General features: G+C 35.7%; 1 protein-coding gene across 5 annotated transcripts in view; it reads right to left on the bottom strand.

Moving 5' to 3' along the window:
• PPP1R12A (protein phosphatase 1 regulatory subunit 12A) overlaps positions 1 to 25,987 on the bottom strand; it is a 129,932-nt gene that overhangs the window by 21,265 nt on the left and 82,680 nt on the right. For 4 of the 5 annotated variants that reach the window (XM_026100413.2, XM_026100412.2, XM_064509508.1 and 1 more), the window contains 11 exons: positions 23,430 to 23,557; positions 17,907 to 18,122; positions 17,017 to 17,111; positions 14,327 to 14,449; positions 12,268 to 12,429; positions 11,638 to 11,814; positions 7,493 to 7,583; positions 5,445 to 5,642; positions 5,096 to 5,264; positions 2,839 to 2,957; positions 2,282 to 2,347 (listed from right to left, as the gene is read on the bottom strand). In XM_026100413.2, coding sequence (XP_025956198.1) covers positions 2,282 to 2,347; positions 2,839 to 2,957; positions 5,096 to 5,264; positions 5,445 to 5,642; positions 7,493 to 7,583; positions 11,638 to 11,814; positions 12,268 to 12,429; positions 14,327 to 14,449; positions 17,017 to 17,111; positions 17,907 to 18,122; positions 23,430 to 23,557 — 1,544 coding nt within the window. The remainder of the gene's footprint in view (positions 1 to 2,281; positions 2,348 to 2,838; positions 2,958 to 5,095; positions 5,265 to 5,444; positions 5,643 to 7,492; positions 7,584 to 11,637; positions 11,815 to 12,267; positions 12,430 to 14,326; positions 14,450 to 17,016; positions 17,112 to 17,906; positions 18,123 to 23,429; positions 23,558 to 25,987) is intronic. The other variant, XM_064509513.1, reaches the window with a different exon arrangement.

The raw sequence follows: 25,987 nt of genomic DNA on the forward strand, positions 1-25,987 counted from the left end.
ATAATATAACACATTTGTCAGGTTCCTGAAAGATTTCAGGCTAGAAATTATTTTGTCTACAGCCCTTCAATTTTCTTTGTAGCATGTGCAACTGTTCTTGACCTCCTCTCTCTAGTTCAAATTCCTGAGTTACCGCCAAAGCTCTTGGAATTTCATAGTTACTGTCTTCTACCTCTGGCTTGTAGCTTCATCAAGCAATAAAAACAACAGCAGCACCACATAAGGGAGTAACAGAGAAATTCAGTACTTCCAAAGATTTCTGTGTTCTGAACAGTACATAAAATAATCAGCACAATTAAAAAAGCATAAATATTTTCTGAGTTTTATTTTAGCTTTTCTCTGTTGATTTTAATTTATCTCAAATCCCCTTCCTCTTCTCCTCTGAGAAATGAGAAAGGATTTATAAGCAAAGAATGATCAGTTTTCAACAATGAAGTGTGCAGATTTGTGTCAAACTGAAATTAGACTTAGCAACAGCAACATAGAAAGTGCAAGTTTTTTTAGGTATTTGAAGAATCAAAAAATACACCTTTTGTCATATAACTGGGAATAAATTACCTGTTAGATCAATGCTGAAAGCCTGTTATATTCTCATTTTTATAGAGATGGCAAAATACTGAATCATCAAAAGTACCAAACATTTAGTTCTCAATTTATCAATCTCGAAATGGCTATTCATCAAGGAAAGGAAGATACTTGAAATCCACATAAAGTTTTAAGTCTCATACATACAATCTCATAAATAGTTGGTATGTAAAAGGAAAAAAACCTTTAATAATAAAAAAATGAGATTATTGTATATAAGCTTTATGATATCTCACAGTTAAAAGGACTGTAATATTACTAAGGTTAGAACATTCTCCTCAATTTCAAAGCTAGACTGAAAATTCCATAGCAGGTTCAACTACCTTTGAAAAAAAAATGTTAAAAATCCTGAAGTACTGATTTTGATATTCGACTCACTTTCATGCTGTCTTCATATTTTCTTCAGCTGATGTGACAAACCAGCTTATATTAAGGAAGCAAAATCAATTTATGTAGCTGTGTGACAAAGAACTCAGTTCACACATTTAAAAGCTTCTTTCAGAGCTTTCTATGAACTCAAACCTGATGTTATATTGATTACAATTAAACCAAACTAGCAATGTTTTCCAAAAAGTATATGAGCTAGAAGATTTTTTTAATTTGGAAATGGATTCTGAACTAGATTTCTAAGTCTAACTATGAATTAGGTGGCAAATTCTACACTCTTTTCCATGACCCCACCCCAACACACACACACCCTTTTAATCATAGATCACATTCATAATTTTGGGCCTGATTTACCACTGTATCACTGCAGTCTTATATGAGTCTAATTCTATTATGAGCACCACGTGCACAGCCTACCAAAATGAATTTCCACAGAACAGAATATAGAATAAGTAAGATCTAAAGACCAAATGATTCTGTCAACTGAGATAGTTAAGAAATGTGTAACGGAAGCTTTTACAAAAACAAGAAAAACATCACTTGAGTTTTCTTATTCAATAATGACACTAATTCCCTAGTGCATTATTCCTGGGGTTAGGCCAAAAGACACATATTCTGCCATGCCATTTTATAGCATTGCGTAAATCGCTACTTCGTTTTTAACCCCTCTCGTCATCCCATTCTCACACACAAATCAGATTATAAGGAATTTTCCGATCACGTCAAGCCCATTAGATTGTTTTTCATTGTCCTTCTAACAAATCTAGTAATACTGAATCAGGATGTTCAGAAATGCATTCCTCAATGCAGAAATCAGGTAGATTGTGCTCTTCAACTTTCTAAGCTTTGTTATATAATTTTTTTTCATATTATATGTGTTATTATGATATCAACAGCAAGATTCTAGTTAGTGTGCATTAGTCACAGGACACCATTTCACTGAAAATAACAGAACAGATGAAAGAAAGATATTTATATGATAGAAACCGAAATTTCCCTCAATAACTTGTTGCAACATGTTCCTGACCTATGCGTCAGAATTTTCAGCAAATTCTTATTAAAGCTTGTAGTTCATATATGTGCTGAAAGATAAGGTTAACACACCCACCCCCTGCCCCCCCTCCAAAAAAAACTGCAGAGGAAATGGAACTGAAACATAGCGGCAAGTTAAGAATCAGAAAGCACTCATTAAAACCTCATAAGAAGTCTACAATATTAGCTCTTTTAACTGAATCCAACTGCAATGACAGTTTCATGATCAAAATAACGTGTTAGAAAGCTAACGAATGAATTATTCTTTAGTAATTACCTGAGCTTCTTTCTTATTTGTTCCTTCTTCTGAATCGGACTGGTGCTCCTGTTCATTTTCATCACTCTGGTGGAAGAGGAAGAGATGAAAATTAATTAAGATGTTGAGAGTTTATTGACACTTCAAGACATTCTAGACCTCTGGTATCAAAATCCAAGACTATCAGAATTCTAACTGAAAATATATAGAGCATATATGGGATATGAGCTTCATTCTTACAGCTGCAGTATGCATGCAATAGAAAAGAACTGTTCGATGATTCTTTTTCCTTACATAAACAGTATGACTAATTCCTACTATGTTATAGTTATTAGGGTCTTCTAGAATTCTTTTTAGCATTATCAACATAACAGAGATTCAAATCATTTTTATTTCATTTCTGAATGCTAAGAGACACACAGAGAGAATACCTACCTTGAATATGCACCAATTTTTCCAGAACAATTAGTTATACACCATACTACTCTAAACTATTCTCTGTTTTAAGAATGCACACAATACATTCTGTATTGCTGCAAACAATAGCTATGCATTAGTAGCAGCAGTCTTTCACTTACATCTTGAGTCCAAAAGGAGACTCCTGTAGATCGTCGTTTTTCCCTTGGTCGCCGCCTTTCCCTTATTGTTTTAGGTTGTGACTTATCTTCCTCCTTTTCTTCCTCTTTTTTGCCCCCTTCTGTTAATAAAAGCTTTCTTGTTCATTTAAGTATGATACAAAAACAATTTAATCTTCTGAGATATTTCTCAGTCTTTTACAATACTTACAATTAATGTTTTAACCTGAAATAAATTAGCTACAGGGCTTCTTATCCCATACAGGGTTTGTGGTAATATACATTCCTCAGTACACAGCTCTAAAATACTGTACATACTGTTCAAATTGTCAAATGGTAACTGCAAAATACTAATTCCATCTCAGCCGCCTAAACAAAATGTTTCAGTATAACAGCAATACACTATAGATTGGACTTAAAATTCAATTTTCAGAACTGTCACATAACTAGAATAAGTTCTGTATCAACAGATGTTGTATGAAGCACAGAATTATGAAAGTGTAAGATAATTCTTTGCCATTCCTCATCAAACAAGCAATTTTCTGCTTGCGTCAAGACATCCATATTAAACAAGTATTCTATAAGTCTGATAAATCTTCCTTAGAGTCCACTTTTTCATTACAGACCTCACCATTTTCTCCTCTGAAGAATAAAATGGAATCTTCTAGGTTAGATCAATACGGTATTACAGATTTCTTTTTTTCAAAAAGAAATTCAGTTTCAATTCAGCACTGAGTTAATACATCAGGATTCCAATTGATCACCTACGCATTAATGAGTAATTTGTACAAAAAATAAGTATTAAACAAAGCTGCCAAAACATAAGTTATTTACCTATTATCATGCATTTTATTCAGTTTGCTAGTCTTTTATTAAAGCAAGAAACCATAGATTTAGGTGCAGATCCAAGCATCACTGCTAATAAGCTTTACTATCACTAGTCTTCAGAGCTAAATGGACATGTTACCGTGAAGCAAGAATAAAACAGAAAAGAAGGAAATACAAATATTCATGGTGAATATACACCTTTCTCAATTAAATAAATTATGATTTTACCTCTTATCTTTCCAACAGTAATATATATCTTACCCTAAAATCATAACCTGGAAAACCTGCTGTAGCTAATGTTTGCGCATGAAGGTCTTTTCCATACAACAGTCTAGAAGGCATTTCCTAGAGTAAGCATGCATTACTGAAAAAATTTAATCCAAATTTCAGTTCATGTCAGGACAGAGAGGAAAAAAAGTAAGAAGGAACATCCCTGAAGCTGTCTCAATAACATCTTCAGAAAATACCCATCTATAGAACATGGCAATATTGTTATACAGTTCATGGATATTTGAGATCAGTGGCTCCTTTAATGTGATCCCCTGTATAAGAAAATTATTAATTTCAATCAGTTACCCTATACTGAATCAATAACTTTAGTTCAAGTATTTCTCCCAAATCCACAGCAGCATGCCACAGAGAGAGAACAGGAGATTGCAGTATGTGTCAAGGGCTTCCTTCTTTGACAGGCAGCTAAAAAGGCAAGAGATTTCTGAGAATTATAGCAGGTGATTCACATTTGAAATAATGGCAAAAACTCTATGACATCCAAGAAAAGCTTCTCTCTGACCTCTAAGTCAGGCAATCTAATCTTCAGCATAAGATTAGATAAACCAGCTAGATATCTAGAAGTATGGTGCCATGAAATACAATGAGCTAACACCACACTACCACCAACAGTCTCTCTCTCTCCTCCTTTTCAGCTGCTCATGAAACCATGAGAGGTCCTCTACGCTTTCTTTAGAGCATCGTTCCACTCCTTAAGTCATCAATTCCTCATATTTCTTAGGGGAACAAAAACCAAATTATTCAGTAATTACTTAATTGAGTAAAATTCTTCCTCAGTACTTGCAAGTGACTATTCAAACTCAAAAGTGTTTCACACTCAAAGTGTGGTATTTTATTACAGTTGCTGTCGTAAAGCAGAAATGAAAGCGTTATGGGTATAGCAAAGGCAGTGTCTTTTTGACATTTCTACGACTCGCCAAGGCAAAAAGCCAGACTCATATGCTCAAAGGCTGTAAAAAACCACCAAGTCCTGAAAATGTCTTTTTTCCTCTCTATATGGAAACTGAAATTTCTTACAGAAAGGAGAGTAAGATACATTCTCAGTAGTCTTACATACCACACCCAACTTAGAACTATCTTTAGAAACATAATCTGCCCTTTCACAATTAAAAACAAGAAATCCCTTCACATATAGTACTCCTACCTCTCTCACTTTCCTTTGTTCCACTCCGAGAATAGGCAGAAGTTATACCTATAAGGCTGTTTGGTCTGTTTAGTTGACTTGAAGTTGAAAGAGAGCTAGTGGAGGTGGAGAGCGAAGAGGTGGATGACGAAGAAGTTGAAGTTGAAGCTGGTCTATAGCGATGATATGGCTATTCAGCAGAAAAATGTCAAAATTAATTTACAAAGAATAAATAAGCACAACAAAAACAGGATATTAAAACACTTAAATATGTACATAAATGTTTATGGGAATACCAAATTCATAATAGTGTAACTGGAGTTAAGATTCGTATAATTTCTCTACCTAAAGAGACCCATCATGAAAATACCTCTTCAACAGTTCGGGAATATCTTTGTCTATAATCATCATCTTTAGTTTCAGATTCTTTCTTTTCTTCTTGCTTTTCTTTATCTTGCTTTTCTTTCTCCTCTTTTTCTTTTTCTTCATTCTCCTGTTCTCTGGTTCGTGTGGGGCGACTTCTTCCTATAGTCTTTTCAGCCTCTTGAAGATCTGTCAATGTTACACCCTGTGAAAACAAGCAGTTAGCAAACAATTTTTCAATATATTGCTCAACTTGCATTACTGTAGTTGATCACACTATATAAGATAGTTTTAAATACAAAATTCAGCTTCAGAAAATTAATTCTACCTATTAAGAAATAAATTTTACCTATACGCTTTTCTCTCAAATCTTGGAACCAAGTATCACTTTTTGATCAGCAGTGTCTGCTCTAATGCAATTTACCACAAATTCTTCAGCAACCATTTCAATTGAACTAGTACATACAGATCATGTAGAAAAATCATGCAGAAATCATTAAGAACCCACCAGATCCTTACACTATCATAATAAGCATCCTAAATAATTTTGAAAGAACAACCTTAAAAATAAAATCACACCCAACCGATTTTCAAAGGTCCTGATACTTCACAAATCCACTAAAACTGGATTTTTAAATCCACAATGCATCAAAAATTACATTGACAGCAGCAGAGAAAGTTGTAATTCATTCTTAAATTCTGAGGCTAAAAATTGGTGTTGAAATAAGCTCAGAAAGCTAACAATTTCTTAAGGAAGAACATGACAACTTTTCTCTACTACACTTTCAGCCAATGTATCTTACTGAAACACTGCTGAAAATACTGTATGTGACCTATTCTCGAAAGCCAGCTTTCCAGCTGCTGTTAATTAATTGCTTTTTGTGCTGATAATGTTGCAATACAGTAATTTCTTGTAGCTTCTTCACTGTAAAGATTCAAGAGTATTAAGCCTGTGCCTTGACAATCTTTCAGGGTTGTCAATTAGTACCAAGAGGTAAAAAGAAATTCCACTGGCATTAACCTCTGTCAAACAGTGTAGGCCTCTCAATAGGAAATGTTACCAGAAACATTTGAGGTGCTTACAATTTTAAAGGTTTGTTAGTAATATCAGTAGGCAATTTAGTTATTGGCTTAGTCTTAAAGCAGATAGGATGCTGGCTATTTCTTTATTCTGCTTTATCCAGGAACTACTCTGCTGATGATTCTCAGTCTGCCAGCAGACACAAAAAAAGATGGAGAGAAACACTTCCCAGAGGATGATGGTTGGTAATCACTCAATTGCTCTGAAAGCATTCAAGTAATGTTTAAAGGTCATCTACTTTGCCACTGTCACATCCATTTATGTATGAGGATTGCACTGATTGAAATTCAATATAAGATAGCTCCAGCAGAAATAGTGAAGAACCACCAAATAAGTCAGTACCTAAACTGAGAGAGAGAAACTCTGAGAGGAGACGTGCTATTAGATTCTAGATTATTAGCAAATATCAAAAAGCTCTCTCCCAGTACTCTTCTGTATGCATAGAAACAAAGTTAACTTTTTAATGACACAGATCTTATCTAGCTATCCATATGTTCATCAATTCAATCATATTACTTTCAATGGTCCATACACAGAAAAAGACTTAGAAACTGAAGTAATACAGTATGCTATGCCTTTTTCTGAAGTAAAGTCTTGAGCATATGGCTATTAGTTCTTGAAGAATTCAAAGCCTTAGGTTTAAACATCTCCATAACATCGGATGCAATTACTTGAGTAAGCCATTTTACCCTAAGGCAACCAAAACCTTCTCTTCAGTGGAGGAGTGTCTCCTCTCAAATTTGCCTTAAATCATTCTTTGGTGACTAGAAAAGCCAAACTCGCAGTGCACAATGGAGAGCCCTCAAGCTTTCAGGAGAAGAAAAAAAAATAGGCATTTATTTCCTCTGGTGGTACAGTTTTATATCAGGAAGACCAATCAGTTTATTTGGAGCTTTACTGTGAAATTAAAACTTCACTGTGCTCAGAGAGCTAAGTATATTTCCATAAATGTAGAAACTGTTATGAAACTATACCTGCGTAGATCTTCTGGACTGTCTTGCTTGCCTGGATCTAGCTTTTCTTTGGGACTCTGACTCTTCATCCCTTACTGGAGTGAGGTATGATCTAAAGAGTTAATTACAAACAAAATTGGCAAACAGTAATTTTTGTACAACACATTAAACAGTCAGAAAAAAACCAAGACATATGACATGACTGAAAAGCAAGGTAGTTAGAAGAAAACCTCTAACTAAATACTATATAAATACATACATCATCTTGTAAAAAGTTCGCATTTTTAAGCTGAGTAAATCTGAACCATTTAAATATTTAAAGACTGATTACATTTTAGACATTTCATCAATATCGTAATGCCCTATTCATCAAGACTGTAGCTTTACCACTCAATTAAAATACGTACCGTCTTCCTACTTAATTTAGATTTGTTTTCACAGTTTTCTCTAAATATAACTTAAGCTTTTTTGGTATTTCACCAGTCTGCCAATATAAGGGTAAAGCACCTCAACCAGTTACATATACACAGAAAATACTTGCGTGCGTGCATGTGTATCTTTAATAGAACTTGTAGGCTTTTAGAAAAGCTAACTGCATTGCTAATGCAGAAAAGGCTAATTATACCATGTATGGCATCAGAGATTAACAATCTTTGAGCAGGCAGTTACCACATTTTCACATGAATAATCCATACTTCAGATAAGCCAACTCCCTTTGAAAAAAACAGTACTTGAAAATAAATTCCCAGAAAACACAAAAAGTGCTGCCAAGTTAGCAGGCAATTGCCAAATGGCTCTGGCCAAAGGGCTACAAAGAGGCATAGGTCTGGACTCTTCAAATAAATTTTCCAACCCAGGGAGCAGGGGCTTAAAACAACAAAAAAAAGGAAACAAAAAAGCAACATCTGTGAAACCATCACACTCTCCATCATCCGTTCTGAGAAAAGGTTAGATGGACCCAAAGGATCCTGCTTACTGCATCATCCCTCCTCCATCGGCAGTAGGTTAGGTGCCAGCTATGTGCCTTAACTAAAAAAAGTCCTTAAATTTCAAGGTAAACAATTTGGAAGTTCTTAATGCATTTGCAGATTTTCTATTACAGAATATTTTGGCAATGCTGTTAGAGTTTAACCTTATAACTTTTTTAATCCTCCCATTTGCTAAAGATTGGAAAAAGGAAAAACAGAAGGTTGCTAAAAGAAGGCTGCTTTCAAAACATACAAAACCCCTTTCTGAGCCACTCCAGATCACAAAACTAGCCATACTAAACTAGTAGAGTCAGATTCTAAGTATTTTCTGACTGTCTCTATTTTTTTTTTAATTTGATATTTAAGAATATTTGGCTATGGATTCAAATGTTCTATGTCTGAGAAGCCATCGGCTATTAACAACGGAATCATTTATCTAGGGAAAGAGCAGTTCTATTGTCAATCTAGTAACATCTTTGTCAGCTAGTGCATACCAAAAACAGTTCCCAAACAATTCAAGCTAAGTTTCCCAAATAAAACTCAATTACACAGGCTATCATACTTATGACTTTAAATCACCTCAGATTTAAAAGAAAATATTCATAATTAGCTGTTGTATTTACAAATGCAGAAACATCCCCTATCCTATGACAAATCGTAAAAAACCTATGAGGAAATATATCAATTCAATTTCCCTACCTTGTCCTCTTGCACAGCATTTTAACTGTTCTGTTTTCCTGGAGCACTAGGCCCTAGCTGTACCAGGGAAAGGGTGCCTGTTAACTGCTTTAGCTAACATGATCTGAAATACTACTTATCCTGCAAAGTTAGTTTGCACCGGTTCCAGTTTAGAGCCAGGTAGTACATCATTTCGCCAGATGGGCAGACACAAGCTTTAACCCACCCATGCTGCTCTGACTGCAGCATGGGGTAACCTTTGGGGCCTGAAAACTGCTGCAGGTTATGCCATATCAGTTGCTCTGTAGCACCTTCTGTACATACTCATCAAGAAATCTGAGATCTCCTCCAAGAAAAGTGAAATACTCTAATCCCCAGTGAGGAAAACTGAAACTCTAAATCCGTCAGGTTCATACTGCAGGTGCTGTCCGAGTGGCAACTGCCCTTCCCTAGCATCCCTCGTAGATGCCTTACAGGTTAGCTGTGCAGTTTTACTTATGATACGAAGATTTAAAAGCTACCAGTTTGTCACTCTCTTCCCCACTGCTCTAAACCAATCCTGAAAATTAGATAAACACCGCTTCTTCAGTCCACTCCAAAATGATGCATCATTACATACTTCACCACCAAAATTAGTTTGTAATGTGTTTACTTTTCAAATATTCTTTGAAAAGTTATTTCAAAAATATTTTCCAAATACACATTTTTACTCCATAAATATGGATCAACCAATTTCGTTTCTCAAGAAAACATTTAGCATATAACATATTTAATATAAAGAAAATATTTTTCATGTATATATACACATATATATATATGTATCTGCATATATGCATACATACATGTGCAGATATTTAGGGCACTATCTTCTTACGTGCACATGGTAATTATTTCAGTTTTGCTGATTTCTAAGGCTTAATGGGTATTTTAATATGGCATCGAGAATGCATCTACAACAGTGCATTACACAGTCAGCCCAGAGTCAGATAAATAATTAAAAGGTAAGCAACTTCAGGCCAATTGCAGATACCTAAAAGTGTACTGTGATCTTACAGAGTATATGTGCAATATTACACACACATACTAGCGAGAGCAAACAACAGAGTGAAAGCCTTAACTCTGAATCTCTTTGCTATTCTAGTTCACGTGAGACTGAATTGGCATTTGCAGTTTAAAATTGGAACTATTTTAAAAAAAAAGCATTTTTTAGTGGGTTTCTTTCTTCCCTTTTTTATTTTTCATTTTTTTTAAGAAAGACTGACATTTTCACTTGCATCTACTGCCTGAGTCTATTTTTATGAATGCCGCAAAGCAATTGCTTTGTTGGGTGCAGTCAAATTTTGTTATGGAAAATGCAAATTCCAGCTATGGTGGTTATTAAAATAGGTTGTAAGCAAGGTGACTGTGGGCAGCTCCTGAATCATAGCGGGCACGGAAAAAATCCCATTTCATAGAAGTTATTTCATCACAGTTTTGGGTACGAAAGGAAAACAGACTATGAATATCTTAAATAGGCCTAAAGCTTTGTGGAATCTTTAAACACTGTTGCTGCTCGCTAACATGAATCACAAGAATTCAGGTTTCTCCTGTAACAACAGCTTCATTACCTCCACAAAAATACAGAGAGATATACATTGATATAGGAGCTGCATTTCGAAACTATTACAGGAGCAACACAGAGCTTGGATTTAAGCAGAGTAAAGGGATAAACATTTATAAATAGCCATAATAAGCAAAAACCAGGGAAAGCTAACAGGATTTAACAACCTTGTGAGATCTTAGTTACGCTTCTATGAGTAGGAGATAACAACTATTTATGGAAACATACATATGCACCAATCATAACTCATTCTCCATATAACAAAAAAAACCCCAGTCTTTGCATTCTTAAAATAAGAATTACATCAGTTTCTTACTCATTCTTCATACTAAATAGCACTTAAACCATTATATTTACAACTGTATGATGTTTTTTGAATGGAAGAGACTGTAAGTTATCCAAAGAAACAAACAGAATCTGTTTGGTTCAATATTCTTCTCTCAATAAGGCCAGGCATACAAAATGACTGAAATAAATGTCATATAGTAACTTGTTAGCATACCACCAGTGGCACAGTAGTTCAAATTGCAACAACGCACTTCTAGTGAGTAGTTAATTATTGATTTTCGTAACTTTTTTCCAGTGTTTTTACATAGTTCCATCATAGATATTTTTAGGAGGACTCATTTGATCTAATAATAGAAACACAAATAAGCAAACATTGCATACCAAATGAGAATTCAAGGACACCCAAAAAATCCATAGTCCAAAAGTCTAAGTTTCACGAATGGTCTCTACCAGTATTAATATCTTTTAATATAAGCTGAGGCACGTTGCTAGTTGTTTCAATACACAGCACGCAAGCAACACTGCTTCACATACTGCCCTATCCAAATTCATGGTAACCAACACATTCCTTTAAACAAGAAAGAATATTACTTTTGTACAAGAGCAATATTACTCTTAGGACCTTTACACACCTCCGTCTCTCCCTGACCTCTGATGTTGAGGACACAGTGCCAGAAGTAGCTGTAGTCATGGCTGTGGTAGTGGCTGTAGCATTTACAATAGATGGTGCAACAGGAACGGTCACTGCCGTAGGAACATTGTCCTTTTCTTTCTCAGTACTATCCTCAGCCCACAAACGATTTGAGGTACTACAGCATAACAAGCAGCAACACAAAAAAAGAGAAAAGGAAACAGCTAAACAATGAAAGCACTTTACTAAACATCTAATAACATGTAAATTGAGGGATGGATTTTTTTTTTTAGAAAGCAAACTGAGAAATGTCTCTACTATGAAAGCTCACCTTGAGCTATTAAATTGAAGAAATTAAGAATGAAACAGTTCGCAATAATTGAACTTTTATTCTTAAGCCTTCTAACATTGGATTTATTCTTTTTACCAACATGGCTGTCACTTTACAGTAGAAAGCCATTCACAATTTTTGAGCCAAATTGTAGAAAATTAAAACAAATTTAAAAGAAAAATGAAAAAATCCAGAACCCCAGGATCTACTAAACAAAAACGCATGCACATACATAAGCACATAGTAGACCTGACAAAAAAAACAAATAACAAAAACCAAAACTTGTGTTGGTGCCATTACCTGCTTTGTACACCTGCTGAAGTAGAACCAGTTGTACTCTTTGTAGTAGTGTTTGTGCTGGCAGGCAGTGTTTTCTGGAGCCCAGCGGAAGAGGTAACTGTTGATGTAGTACTTGGAACACTAGAACTAATCAAATCATCTTGTCTTCTACCAAAGGAGCCACTGAAGGAGACACATTTACAACAGAGGCATTTGTATTACTTATTTTTGTTCATTAAAATATCACAATGCTTTGAATAATCCATTAAACTCCTGCCTGTCTGTCTCAATCACACCTTGGAAACGTCTGCAGAAAAAGAAACATCTTCCTGAGCCATTATCTTCACTACTACTTTGATCAGGGCTTCTGATTTCTGACTTCAGAGGGCAGGGAGAAGTTTCCCTCAGTCCTGACCACTTCTCCACAGAAAGAGATAGAGAATGGCATCTCACAGGTATATGTATTACTGTCTTGATTGCATCTACTGCGATCTACTACTTAGGGCCCCTAATGTCCCATTTTCAAAATGCTGTTTCACCCACACTGAAGACCTCGGAAAGTGCAGAAGTTTACTCCAAAGCTTGTCAGAAAAGAAAATGTCAACATCATTCCTCCTAAACCTTTCAACAGATTAAATGGGTTCCAAATGGGTGCTGGGTTTTGTTTTTTTAACTCGAATCCCTCCCAGAAAGAGTAACCTCCCACTCAACGCTTTTCCCTTGCTCTTCAAGCTGTAAAGACAATCCAGTGGTTTCCACAATTCTATCAATTCGTTCTGGCTAAACAAATTTTGTGTTGCCAAGTCAGGATGCTTTTCCCATGATTAAACCTAACATCCCACAGGTAGGACAGACAGAGCATAATATTACTAACTACAACAGATTTCATGAAACATGCTTGTTTGTCATACTGCTATTGATCTTTCTTTTATTGCTGTGAATTCTAAAATGACAAAAAAAGAAAAAGGAAAGAAATACACAGTTAAAGCACCACATACTATTTAAAAGAGAGACTGCATTGCATTTGAGGGCTGAAGCATAAATATTGATGAAAGCCAACATCCACAAAGATTGTTCTCATAAATCAAATGTTGCCATTTTCGATCAAGAGTATGAAATTTGGGCAACACTTCTCTTAAATCTAATATTAGGAAAATGAAATTTTGTATTATGTGGTATGAAACAGACTGACTACCTGCCACCAAATATGTGAATGTCATGACAGAGGGAAAGGGGAAAAAAGCATTTAAGTTCCTGTCACAAAGTAAATCATCAGCACATTTCAATATGCAGCTTAGCTACCTGAATGACAAACTTTTCTTTTGATCTATTCATTTTAAATATTTATTGCCCACTCCTGCAAAAACTAACTCCAGTGAAGAACTTTACTCAAACAGCCACACGGAAACTCTGGAATGGAGCAAAGTTATATCATGTAGATATCTGCAGGATCTGACCACTTCTGAGAAAATCCTGGGAGATGGCAACCATGCACACCTGAAAATTATTTTCCTATTAATTACCATTTAGTATACAATGAGGTTAGTTTTAGCTTTATGTGTGCATTTTATGATGTTGATACTCTAGGCAGGCATAGCTATAATCTACCATTATGGAAAACAGTCCAAGACTTCCGATACCATTATTTAAAAGCAAAATTCAACAGGGAAAATATTTTCCCACTTTTTTTTCAGACATCAGGCAGATCCACTTCCATTCCAACATGTAAAATATAGTTTTCTTTGGCTACTGAACAAATCTGTAAAGAGTCCGTCAAACTTCAGACAAATTGAAATAAACAATAGGAAAAAGGAAGCACGTAACTTGAATTAAATAACAGTTTCTGCAACTCTCTAAGTTGGTAAAAACTGTATGCCTTTCAAACAAGTGCATCAGCACCATGCCAGCATAAGTGCATATTCTGTAATTATGAGGAACAACATTTTAAAATGGCACCACTGAATTTTAAACCGTTCTTACAAAGGGATTCAGTAATTAATTTCTCTTAATTTGTAAGGTTATTTTGAAAAACAAACAAACAAAAAAACCCCACCCCAAAACACAAGAGAAAATCCCCTACCTTCTTTGATAATTTGCGTTTAATGATGTAGGACCTTCATTCAAACTGTTTTTCTTAGCATCTTCCTCCCATTTTCTTCTTGTGTACGAACTGCCACCACGTATTGAGCTAGCAGACGAGTCCCTGTAAAAAATATTATATTTTTGCAAACGCATATTAAAGCAGGTTAGTTTTGATGAGAGCTTAAAAGGAGTTTCAAATTAAAGAGGAAAAGTGTGGATAACTGGGACCTAAACATAACAGCGCACAACAGCAATAACCCTTTACGGATAGCCCTTTTCAAGCTCCTGTGGAAGAATACTGCATTCATATTAATACTGTGAGAAGTGTAATAGAAAACAAGTATCAAAACTGCTGAAGGTAATTTCATTCACACCAAATTAATCATCAGCTTTTTGCTGATTTTTTTTCAAAATAGTGACAAGAGGCTTTTCCGTCTGCTCCTGAAACGCTCCAGCGCAACCAAAGGAAAACTACTCTGTTTTTTTTAAGAAGTTATTTCAGACGATTTTTTCATTTTGGGATGTTAGTAGGAAGTTTAAAAGCTCGTGAGCCTTTGGAATGCATGATACCATAGACTAGTGCAAACAGGCCCTGAGTCGCCATTCGCGCATGGCCTGCCGCGGGATCACTAGCTGCCATTACTTTAATCATAAGGAATTTCCAGCCTGTTGTTGCAGTTTATAGCAGCAAGAAATAACCTTCTAAAAGATCTACTTAGAAAAACTACTTCAAACACTGATAGTGAGATACAGAAACCTAAATTTCTAACAAAAATATCAACGCAAGATTTGAAGTGAAGTTCAGATAGAAGGAAGAAAGAAATCTGTTTTTCACAAAACTACATACATAAAGCAATCAGGTTTGTGAGGGAAAATATAACAAAATCTTGCAAAATTTTTTTAAGGTGTTCAGATACTGGTCTCCAGGCTATAGGTCTTCAGAATTTACTTCAAATCTACCTCCTTTTGCACAAAATGTATGCTAGCTCTCTTGCAATTGCAAGCAAATTTTAAAAAGGATCAAACACAAGCCAATACAGTGTTTCCTGTTAACACCAAAGAGAAACACTAATTCTGCGATATTATTTACACACATGTACGAAGGTTCTGATGCAAGACAAATCTTATAATTGCCAAAAGGTATCATTTTGCCGAGACACTACGGACTTTAGCACTTTTGCTGCAGAATCAGTCACTCTGCCAAGGCTGAATGCTGAGATTTGTTTATCTAAAAGCCCAGCTGGGATTCATCTGGGAGTCCTTTGCATCACCCACCACAGGAAGTTATCCGGATCACACTACATCAGCCATAAGCCAGACAAGCAGGTGTTCACACAGGCAGAACAAGAACCCAGCAAGAAGATAAGCAACAAGGACAGAGATCTGAGTGAGACAAAGGCAGAACAGAAATCTTAAACATTCATTAAAGTACCCAACCAGCAGATGGTTAAATTCTACACGTAAAGTCAGACCAAACATCAAAAATTTCTTATGGCTTTACAGAAGTAATCTGGGCTGTGTGGCAAATCATGCAGTAGGCCAAGGTATTCGTGCCCAGATAGGTTATAAGCAGCCTCCATCTCTGGCACACCTGGGAATGAAGGAGGTTCTCGAGTCATTTGGTCAACACTAGAACAAATGAGACTGATGACTTTAGTTCACCTGATGCATATCAGCAAAAACATGATTTTGCTGATATCCACTTTTGATGCGGAATTATGTCTGTCAATAAGTCACGTTGGTTAAGACTGGCAGATCAAGTAGGCAAGTAAACCTCAACATTGAAGCAAATTTAATCCCTTTGCAACATGCAACAATATTTTCTAAGAAATAAAACCGCAATTAAATAATTCTCCCATTCTTAAGATACTACCTGGTCAAGACACTTTGGAGAATGACTCTTCAAGGGAATCTCAAAAGAATAAAAAATGAAGTAAGAGCAATCGGTGTTAAAAACAAACCAAAGCTGACCAGTACATTCAACCTCAAAGAAGAATATTGTAGTCCCACAGAATGAGACACACAAACAGAAAATCCAAAATGCCCTATTACAGAAATAAAGATTAAAAGTCTATGCACCTAAACCTTTTTATTCCTCTTTTAAACTGAAAGCTAAAGTAAAAGTAATAGTGAAGAACGTAAATAGCCTCAAAAGAAGACCGAAGGCCAAGATGTAAACAAATCAAATAGAAATGGTGGTTACAAATGAATTGCTTTTGTAATTTAGCTATGATTTTTGTAAATCATTGCTGCTGGATGATACGGTTTTAACCACAGACTGTAAGAAATGCAGCATTCTATTTTTATCAAAAATAAAAACGGAGCCACAGTAGCAGCACTCCATGGCTCAAGACAAACCACCTTTTAGTACTCCTCAATGGTTTTGAACTTTTGGACTGCTTTACGGTTTCATGATTTTGCATTTTTCTTATTTTCTTCTCCAAGACTGAACACAACATTCATTGCTCAGTTCTGCTCTTGTCATATAATACTCTGGATTTTAAAATGGGTTATTATCATTTAGAAGGATTGCACACCTTTGGAAATTGGATTATGCTATGTATTTGCATAATCTAGGGACCAGGCTAATGCTACAAATTAGTATTTTGTCTTGAAATCCGTAAGTTTGTCAGCCATTCTAAAATGAAATATTTTTATATTTAACAGCAATGATAACTTTGGAGTCACCTGTTTTCTTTTTCATCAATGTCAGAGGTACTGGCCAGTCGTCTTGGTATTGTAGGTGCAACATAAGCAAGTCTAGTTCCTTTTCCATCTTTCTCCTGAAATACATGTATTTTTTATTAAGTGTTACAATCACTGATTATAATTCTACTGGTTGGAAAACAATCATTAAGACAACTTCAGCCGTATTTCTACTATTGTTCCAATAATACAAATGAGCTTTAATCTGAAGTTAAAGTTCATAAGGACTACACAGGAATAGCAAACTATTTTCATTCTAGTGATAACAGTGATTTGAATCCTGTTGTTTCTGCTTTGCTGCAGCACAACTCCAAAATTCATGATTGAAAGTAGTTTAGTATTATTCTTAATCCTGAAAACATATTTAAACATTTGGACTTGAAACAGAACCACGAAAGTTATATGCTGCTCAGTCACCTGTACCAAATTAGTCCTTCAGTTGGCCCAGTGTATTAAAGTTTAATCACGTAAGACTATACGTTCAAAAATGACTAAGGAATACAAAAAGACCTTCCTTCTTCTGAATATTCTTTCAACACCACTCTCCAAGTGATGCCAAAACTATCAACCCTCTGGTCTCCCTTAACTGTTTCAAATAGTACTATTTAGCAGTGCAAGTCCCAGAAGGAGAAAAGCCCCAAACAATGCACCAGGTTACCAGATGATGAAGGTCCTCTAAATAAGCAGAGATGCATACAATAATTTTAAAGAAACTACACAGAAGCTGCACAACTTAACTTTTTGAAATTTTAGTAAAGGGTGTGGCGTACAGTCTAATGACAATGCACTGTTTTCACAATATGTCATTAACATTTATGCTAAATGAAGCAGATCATCTCTTCAAAATGTTGTTTCATACTAAAAATGATTACCTTTTCTTTGTTGTCCAACGAAGAGGAGAGTCTAGGACTTGAAGCGGAACGCATAACACCTGCAGAGTCCTTTTCTTTCTGAGCTTCCTTGGAAGCAGTAATCTCTGCAAGTGCACCGTAACTACCAGTTTTTCGAAGACCTAACCGCCAAGAAGCTGGAGATTCATCTTTCCTCTCTTCCTCTTTGGGAGAAACCTTGGTTGCTGATGTTGGAAACTATAAAACACAGTAGCGAATTAAAGGCCATTAATTTACATTTTCTACGGTAATTCAGGCTTTTTGTGGAGATTTGAGAAAACAACTATTTTTAATAATCATAGCAGTGTTGAATTTTTAGGGGTGTTGTGATAAGAGACAACCTAGACACTTTTCTTGAATTAGTCAATGAGATAAGCAACAGAAGACTGCTCAAGAAATACTACTCCTCTAAAAGTTAGCTTGGAAAAACCCACACTTTGTAACACACATTGTGATCACGAGATGCAAACAGAAGTTTACACAAACTTAAAACCATGCAACTCTGGTATCAACACTTTGATTAAATATGTTATTTTGCAACCTGTACACAAACCTGTGCACACCAGAGCCTCACCATGGACTTTTCACCCTTACTGGGCACAAGAACAATGCCAGTTTTGCGCAAGCCCTGCCTCCATGATGCAGGATCTACTGACTCCACCACAGGCAAGATAGGAGGAATGAAATCATACTAAAGCCAATTAAGACAAGACAAAGATGAAGATTGACAGAATGGAAAGCAGAAACAAAAGGTTGTTTTAAACAGTTTGTTCCTATGTTTATGTTATGTAGCTCTTCATTACAGCACAAAATATCAAAAAGCAGCAAGACACTTAAAACCTTAGTAACAGATTCTTATTAAACACAACACAGTTGTTTAACTAATTCAGGGAGAGAACTACAGTTTGCAAAGAACAGGACAGCAAAGCTTGTCGACCTAGCAAGGTTCATGCCTAAATCCTAATATAGTTGAAAATATTGCAAGATTCATACTACCATATCCACTACTTTTCTTGTTTTCTTTCATATTCCCTCAATATCCCTTAATCAAGACTGACATCACATCCTAGCTTACCTATCAAACCAGCACCTTTACTCCCAGTCTATCCCTACTTCAGTACCCTCTTATAGAAAGCAGTATTATAAACTGCTATACAGTTTGAAGAAAATCCATATTCAACCTTAGCACACCGCACCTGCACCACTCATGAACCACATACAGTCTGGCCACCTATAGTGTAAAAGGAGAAGAGTAACTGTAGCAGCACAGACAGTAAGTAGGTGCAAGAGTAGGTACAAGCTGACTCGTATCTCCCAGTATCTCCTATTTTACCTTTACTAGTACAAGACAATTTAAAGCCTTTTTGTTCACTGACATGAACTGCAACTGTTTCTGTAAATCACAACATATGCATATTATGCTTTGTTATGAGGTGACCAATCTTGGCATAAACGTCCATTTATTTTGTAGGTACAGAGGACCTGATTTTTTTCACATTTGGTATTATACAGATAACTGCAGTTTATTATGAACCTGCATCTTTTAAGACCAAACATAAGATTTACCATTTTTTACTGCATAATAATGTTAAAACTATATCCCAGTGTATTAGTGTTTTTACAAAAGGTTTTCAGCTTAAAAATCAGACTTATTTCTTCTTTTTTTTAATCAAAACACATTTTTTTCATATATCATAATTTAAACATGTACAAAAAAATATATCTAATTGATCATTCAACTCTGGAACATCAAGCCACATCCCACCTAGCAACAGTTTGGTAACATCCTGTCACGGAAGGTCATATAGCTTACAAAGCTTTTGCATAATACAAAGAAATGTATTGGAAGACAAAAGCTAGGAAACTTGGACTGCAAGATGAAGAAAGTTCAGAAGATTACAAGAAAAATGAAGCATTTGAAGTGTTAGAAATTTTAGAATACAAGGAGTGCAGAGATAATTCAGTGTGGTACAAAGACTGGGTAGAGAGTACATTGGTTAAACTGACCAATTGTCACAAATGCTTTTATTACTACAGTGATTTTAAAAACTAGAACTATATGAAGTAGGCCTATTTCCCTGCAGTAAAATTCACACTATATATTTGTATTCATTACAGTTAAGCAAAATTAACAAGCTTTCAGTTACTCTCAATGTCTTTCACTCTCCCACTGCCATTTGCCATGGTTTGCATGGAGAACTTGTGGCTCTTGAGTTCTGTGCAGGTCTTGAGCAACCCAAATGCAGCTCCCATGCCAGAGAACCATAATTCCTAACCGAGCCAGCAGCAACTGTTTAGATTAACATCACAAGATCATCCTGAAATCTTGCTGTATGCCCATCCACAAAGGACCAGGGAAGGGAAACAGTAGTCATTCCTGCTAGTGAACCATGACTATAATTCCCCTTTCATACATATTTTTTCTTTTAAGATGAATCTTGTGGATCTCAGTCATGAAGATTTTTGTAAAGCAGTTCTCAGAATCAGGAAGGTTGGCCTAACCCTGTAGTACAGTAGTACATCACATAACATGGTGCAGTGGGGCAATTTAAAATACATTCCCTGCATATTGTGCATTAAACCATACTTTGTGAGATGAATTATCATTGGGTTCTACTGTGCATGTAAAAATACAGCGCCAGTAAGCCCCAGGGAGCTAAATACAATACATATAATTTCCCTCAGTGGTGTATCTTCTCTTTCTGCTAGGGCTTCAGTCTATCACAGTTTCCATCTCCCCTGCACATGCTTCTTAGAAGCATCTGAAGAGAGTTAAGCTTTAATCATGATGTGCATAGAAAAGTGAGAATGAGTAACAAAGAAAGCCCTACTGGCTTACTATCTAGTTTATATACTGTAAAAAATATTTGACTTGTATATCACCTTCTGACTATGCATCATTATCTACTGCAATTTTTTTCCCCCAGCCATGTAAAATTTAAATTCATTCTGATTAATTCACATCAAGCTGGAAAAGGTGTTCTGCAAGCAATATGGTCTTGCTAGGTTTACTTTTGAAGCTGTGCACTGAATACATCAATCTCTGATTTTTCCATGAAGTCCTAACCATATTGTAATCAGGATTGGGACCTACAGCACTTTCTACTTCTTGTTTCAGATATCCCTTTCAATTTCTGCACCTAAGTACTATCTGAATGCTTCTAAGTCACTCTGCAACAGATTTTTTTTTAAGGAATCTAGCTTTAGATAAACTTATTTTCTTTAGAAAGTGGAAAAAGTGATGGTCAAACACAACATAGCCCAGACCATCCATACGAATGATCAACAGCTGCTTAGAGTTAACTTCCCTTTTACTTTACTCATAACTTTCCTGATATTGTCTCTTGGAAACTATCATTCTTTGGACAATTATGGAAAATTCAAGTTTGTTTTTAAAACTCAGTTTCACCTTGCCTGCAGTTATTGTAGCAGACATACAAATAAATATATTTATATATGTGGGGTTTTGCTTAATGTGCTCTGCATCGCCACAATGTTTTTCATTTTTTTCTTTTCCCTTCACTTTAGCTTTTAAATCCATCTCTCCGACTCCTCATTACACACTTGCTGAGTAAGGACAGTAGATCACATCTTACACAGCAAGCAACTTTCAGACATTTTTGAACTACCAGTGCTAACACTGAATGTTTTTAGCTCTGTTACAGACAGAGGCAATGCTGTTTTCAAACTGAAGATAAACAGTAGTCCTATTAATGTATTTAGTCATAAAGCTGCTTAAAATAAATCATAAAAGAAACATAAAATTTGAATATAACAAGTTCATTAGGTTGATTTAAAACATCACTTCTAAAGTATGTCACTATTATTAAATCTAATATGCAATCTCTGGTAAGTTCAGAGAATAGCTTCTCAGACTTTTACAGGCAATTCTGCATAAGTGTTCTTTCAAAAAGGTGAATTAAGGAAACAATATTTGGACACTGCAGACTGTATCTATGCAGAAAGTCTTGATTATTATACAAACATACAAACATGTGCTTTGCATATATTCTGCTCTATTCCAAAAAGTGATTATAAAACAACTACCAAGTATTACGTTATCAACTTAGAGGGCCCCAAAAAGAAGCCACATATGTACCATATTAAGAATACAGTTCTAATCAGTACATAATGTTCCAAAAACTGGACATGAGTCCTATGAAAAAAGAAAGCCGGAAGTCCTCTGTAGGCTATGACAATGTCTCCACCACTGTTTGACTCAAATTTCTTCCAAATAAATTTGAATCCTCAACATCACCTTTTTAAGTTTATTAATTGATATATTTGATTGCAGAAAAAAATGTTGGCCAAAATTCAGGAAAAGAACTGTTTCATGGTTCTAAAAAGTGAATGCATAGTCCTCACTTGAATAAATTCTACTTTCACTTGCCTTCTACATGCAGCCATGATGGGCTGAAAGGAGAGAACAGCAAAGAGTGGCTGAGGTTTTTCAACTCAGCTCAGTTACTTCAGAATTCACAGCACAATGGTACTCACAAGGGAACAGAAATGAAGCTGCAGAACCAGGTCAAATTCAGCTTAACAAAGATAGACAGATCTCGGCCACTTCATCTATGACACTGAATGTCCAATATAAGTCTAACAGATTGAACCACCTTGTCACTTCTTTCTGAACAGCTACATTTTCATTCTCATCATCTTCCTCAGATGAATTAAAATCAACCTGTTCAATCAAGAATGAAGGGTAGAAAAACTAGAGAATGGTTGGGCATTCAATCTCACAGAGAAAGAGGCCGAGATCTTTAGGCCTGTTGACCTACACTGGCAGGACAGCATCTTCTCCAGCTGACAGTTCTGAGGATACTGTTCTTGCCCCTGCACTCTCCACATTATATATATACAGTCTCTGTGTGTTTAAATGGTATCAATGTCATCAGACCAAGAATACTCTCCTCTATCATTTTAATTCTTATGGAAAAAAAATGCTTCTTTATCCATTTCAATTTCTAACTGTCACAGTTCTCAGGAACGCGTTCTCAGCATGTAGAAGACAATGGCTGCATTTCCAACATGCATTGCCTTACCTCTCACTAATGAATGTAAAGGAGCCTAAAAGTATGCAATAATAAGCAATAAGTTAGCTTGCTTGAGAGTACAAAGCAGCATGTGTGCAAGTGTCAATTTACAATTCTTACTGATTGACGTTTACAAAAGCAAAATGGCAAAGATGACTATGTTTCCAGCACTTCAGAATACTCTAAGGCTCAGTGCTCAGGAATAGCAAAACCAAATGCTTTCCTATTCAGCTATGCAATAGTTATAGATTTTAGATTCTCATTTAGATTCAAAACTATTCACTCAAGTTATGAAATTTACAAAAATTGAACACAGTTTCTACAGAAAAAACACACTGTTTTAGGAATCTGCATATTTTCATCAACTCACTGGACAACCCAACTCACTTTTTACACTAGAATCAAGCAATTTATGCTTACATAGAGGAACAGAAATCTAAAATTATGTAAATAAAAATATTTTATTTACCTTTTTAATAGGTGATGAAGGTGTCCCTTGACCACCGGTTACCGAAGGCGCTGTCACAGCTACAGAAGCTGATTGTGTACTGGTGGTATTTGCATTATTAGTTACAGCGGCCAAGGGTTTGGTCTTATCTGCAAAATATTGTCAAGATTTTCACTTATAATTTCCTGACTTGTAAAACACAGTTGGATTTCTCTCTAACAAATGTGATAGTCAGCTTTCCTAGCAGCATTTTATTATTTGTGCTTCAGGATTTTCCCTCTCACTCCCAATCTGTATCTTGGTTACATGAAAAAAAGAAGCAGCTTTTTTTCCAAAATGCTCATGCCTATAGCCTTCTTTTGTAATACATCAAGTGTTAAACACTCAGAGGTCCAGACGCAGAAGCACAGAATCACTCAGGTTGAAAGCAACCTCGGGAGATCCCCAGTTCAATCTCCTGCTCAAAGCAGGGTTAAAGCGGAATACAGACCAGGTTGCTCAGGACTTTGATCAGGTTTTTAAAGCATCCAAAGACTCCACAATCTTTTTAGACCAATTATACATTAGTAGATAGCTAATGACCTAAAAAATTAATGGTGAAAGGTATGTTGGCATGTAATAGCTAATTTGAACAAAAGATGATGCTAATTCACAGTAAAATGTTTATTCTTGGAGAACTGTATATGTTGAGTGCAATGAAACAATTAACCGCACAGAGAATAATCCAGCCAGAGACCCTGGCCAGCAGACGTGGCCGAGGTAGGGACTTGCCAGCCTCTGGGAAACGACCAGATCTCTGACTGGCCGTTTGCTTCGTCCCTTCTTGGTCCCTTGCTTTCTCCACCTTAGAAAGAGTTGGTGGACACTGCAGCTTCTCCTTTGTCCTTCCTGCCCACACTTCTCCCACTGTCTTTCTTTGCTTGTGTACCTTAACCCCTCTTATATGAACACACAGAAGTAGTTGTGCTTCAGATATAACAACTGTTGTCACTACACTTGCTTGAGCATATCCTCACACCTCACTTCTGTTTCACCTGTTCAAATTGTATATTCTTCGGTGTAGGTTGCTACACCCTATCTGTGCAGTATTGAGCAGGACAGGAATTCAATCCCCCCTGGTTCTGGCCTTACTATTAAGACATCTTTATTTCCGTGCTACCTATACAATGTAGGAGCAGTTTGTTTAGAAAGGATGCAATGTTTTCATACAGCGTTCTCTCAACTAATACTGAAATTCAGCAAAGTATCAATCTGTGATTTGAAATTGCATAGTTAATGCTATTGCTGTTACACATTTGCTTATAGTTACAGACACAGTTGAACAGATGTTTTGAATAATTACTTATGCAGTAAACAAGTACCAATACGAAAAAATTATCAGCTTACATGACTAAGTGTGTGTTTAATGGAAAGTTCCTTTTAAACACACAGAAAAATGAACGATGATAAACTGGGTTATGGTGACACTAAGTTCAACAGGGCAATGTGGACTGACAATTTGAATTAAGAAAGGTGTGTAAATATACAGGCAGAGCTGCTAGAAATTTGCAAATTACAAATTTACAAAATACAGCTTTAAAAATATATAGGAAAAAATAGCAGGAGTGAAAGCATGGAAGGGATGAGACAAGAGGAAAAAACTGATTTTTCACAACTGCATTCTGAAATTATTTCAAGGACAGAAAGAACATAGTAGTATACAAGACTGAGCCAGTATTGACTAACTTTAAAAAACATGGAATTGTATCAAATAAAATGTGTTTAAAAACCTGAACTGTTGGAAGATTTATTTATTTATCAGCTTATTTTCCTCTCCTTTAGGATATGCTCATTTCATATTCATATTTCCCTGCTTGGTCTTACAGAGAGAAATATATTTCAGGTTGCATTCTCACATAATCAATAAAACAAAATGTAGATTTTAGGAGAACATTTCAAATATCCCAACCCAGCACAAATCACACAGTTTATAGTACTTCAGAATACTGAATAATGTTAGACTATTTTACAATCAGAATGCTCCTCATAATCTTAAGATTTTTCACTAGAAAACCACCTTAAGCTGAATAATGGGAAAAAAGAGAAAACACAGCTTAGAACACTTAAAGATGCAGCTCTGCAGGGAAAAGCTTAAAGTCTAGCTTGCCAAATAAAGTATGATAAAGCCTTGTTGATATTAAAAAACCCAAAGCTTACATAAATTAATTCTTGAGTCACAGTCAAATTTTCCTGGCACAAACTGTCCACCAGTAATGAAGAGGACAGTTACCAAAGTCATGAAGTTCAGGACACATTATAGTTGGCTCAGTGACTGCAAAAGTACTACGTGTTATGTATCACAAAAGATCTGAGTTTATCAAACGTCAGTCTCTGTAAACATGGGCTGCAAGAACACCAAGGTGAACGACTAATTACAAAGCCAGACAGACTTTTTTTTTCCAGTTCAGCATTGAAACGTTGGTTTCTTCCAAAACATTAAATTAAATTTTAAGGATAAAGATACTTTTCTATACTCAGTGAAAGCCTTATAGGAAAGTAATGTAAATCTAGATAGCCATATTGCTGAACAAAGAATATAT

This window comes from Dromaius novaehollandiae, chromosome 1 (assembly GCF_036370855.1).
Source record: "Dromaius novaehollandiae isolate bDroNov1 chromosome 1, bDroNov1.hap1, whole genome shotgun sequence".
NCBI classification, from domain to species: domain Eukaryota; kingdom Metazoa; phylum Chordata; class Aves; order Casuariiformes; family Dromaiidae; genus Dromaius; species Dromaius novaehollandiae.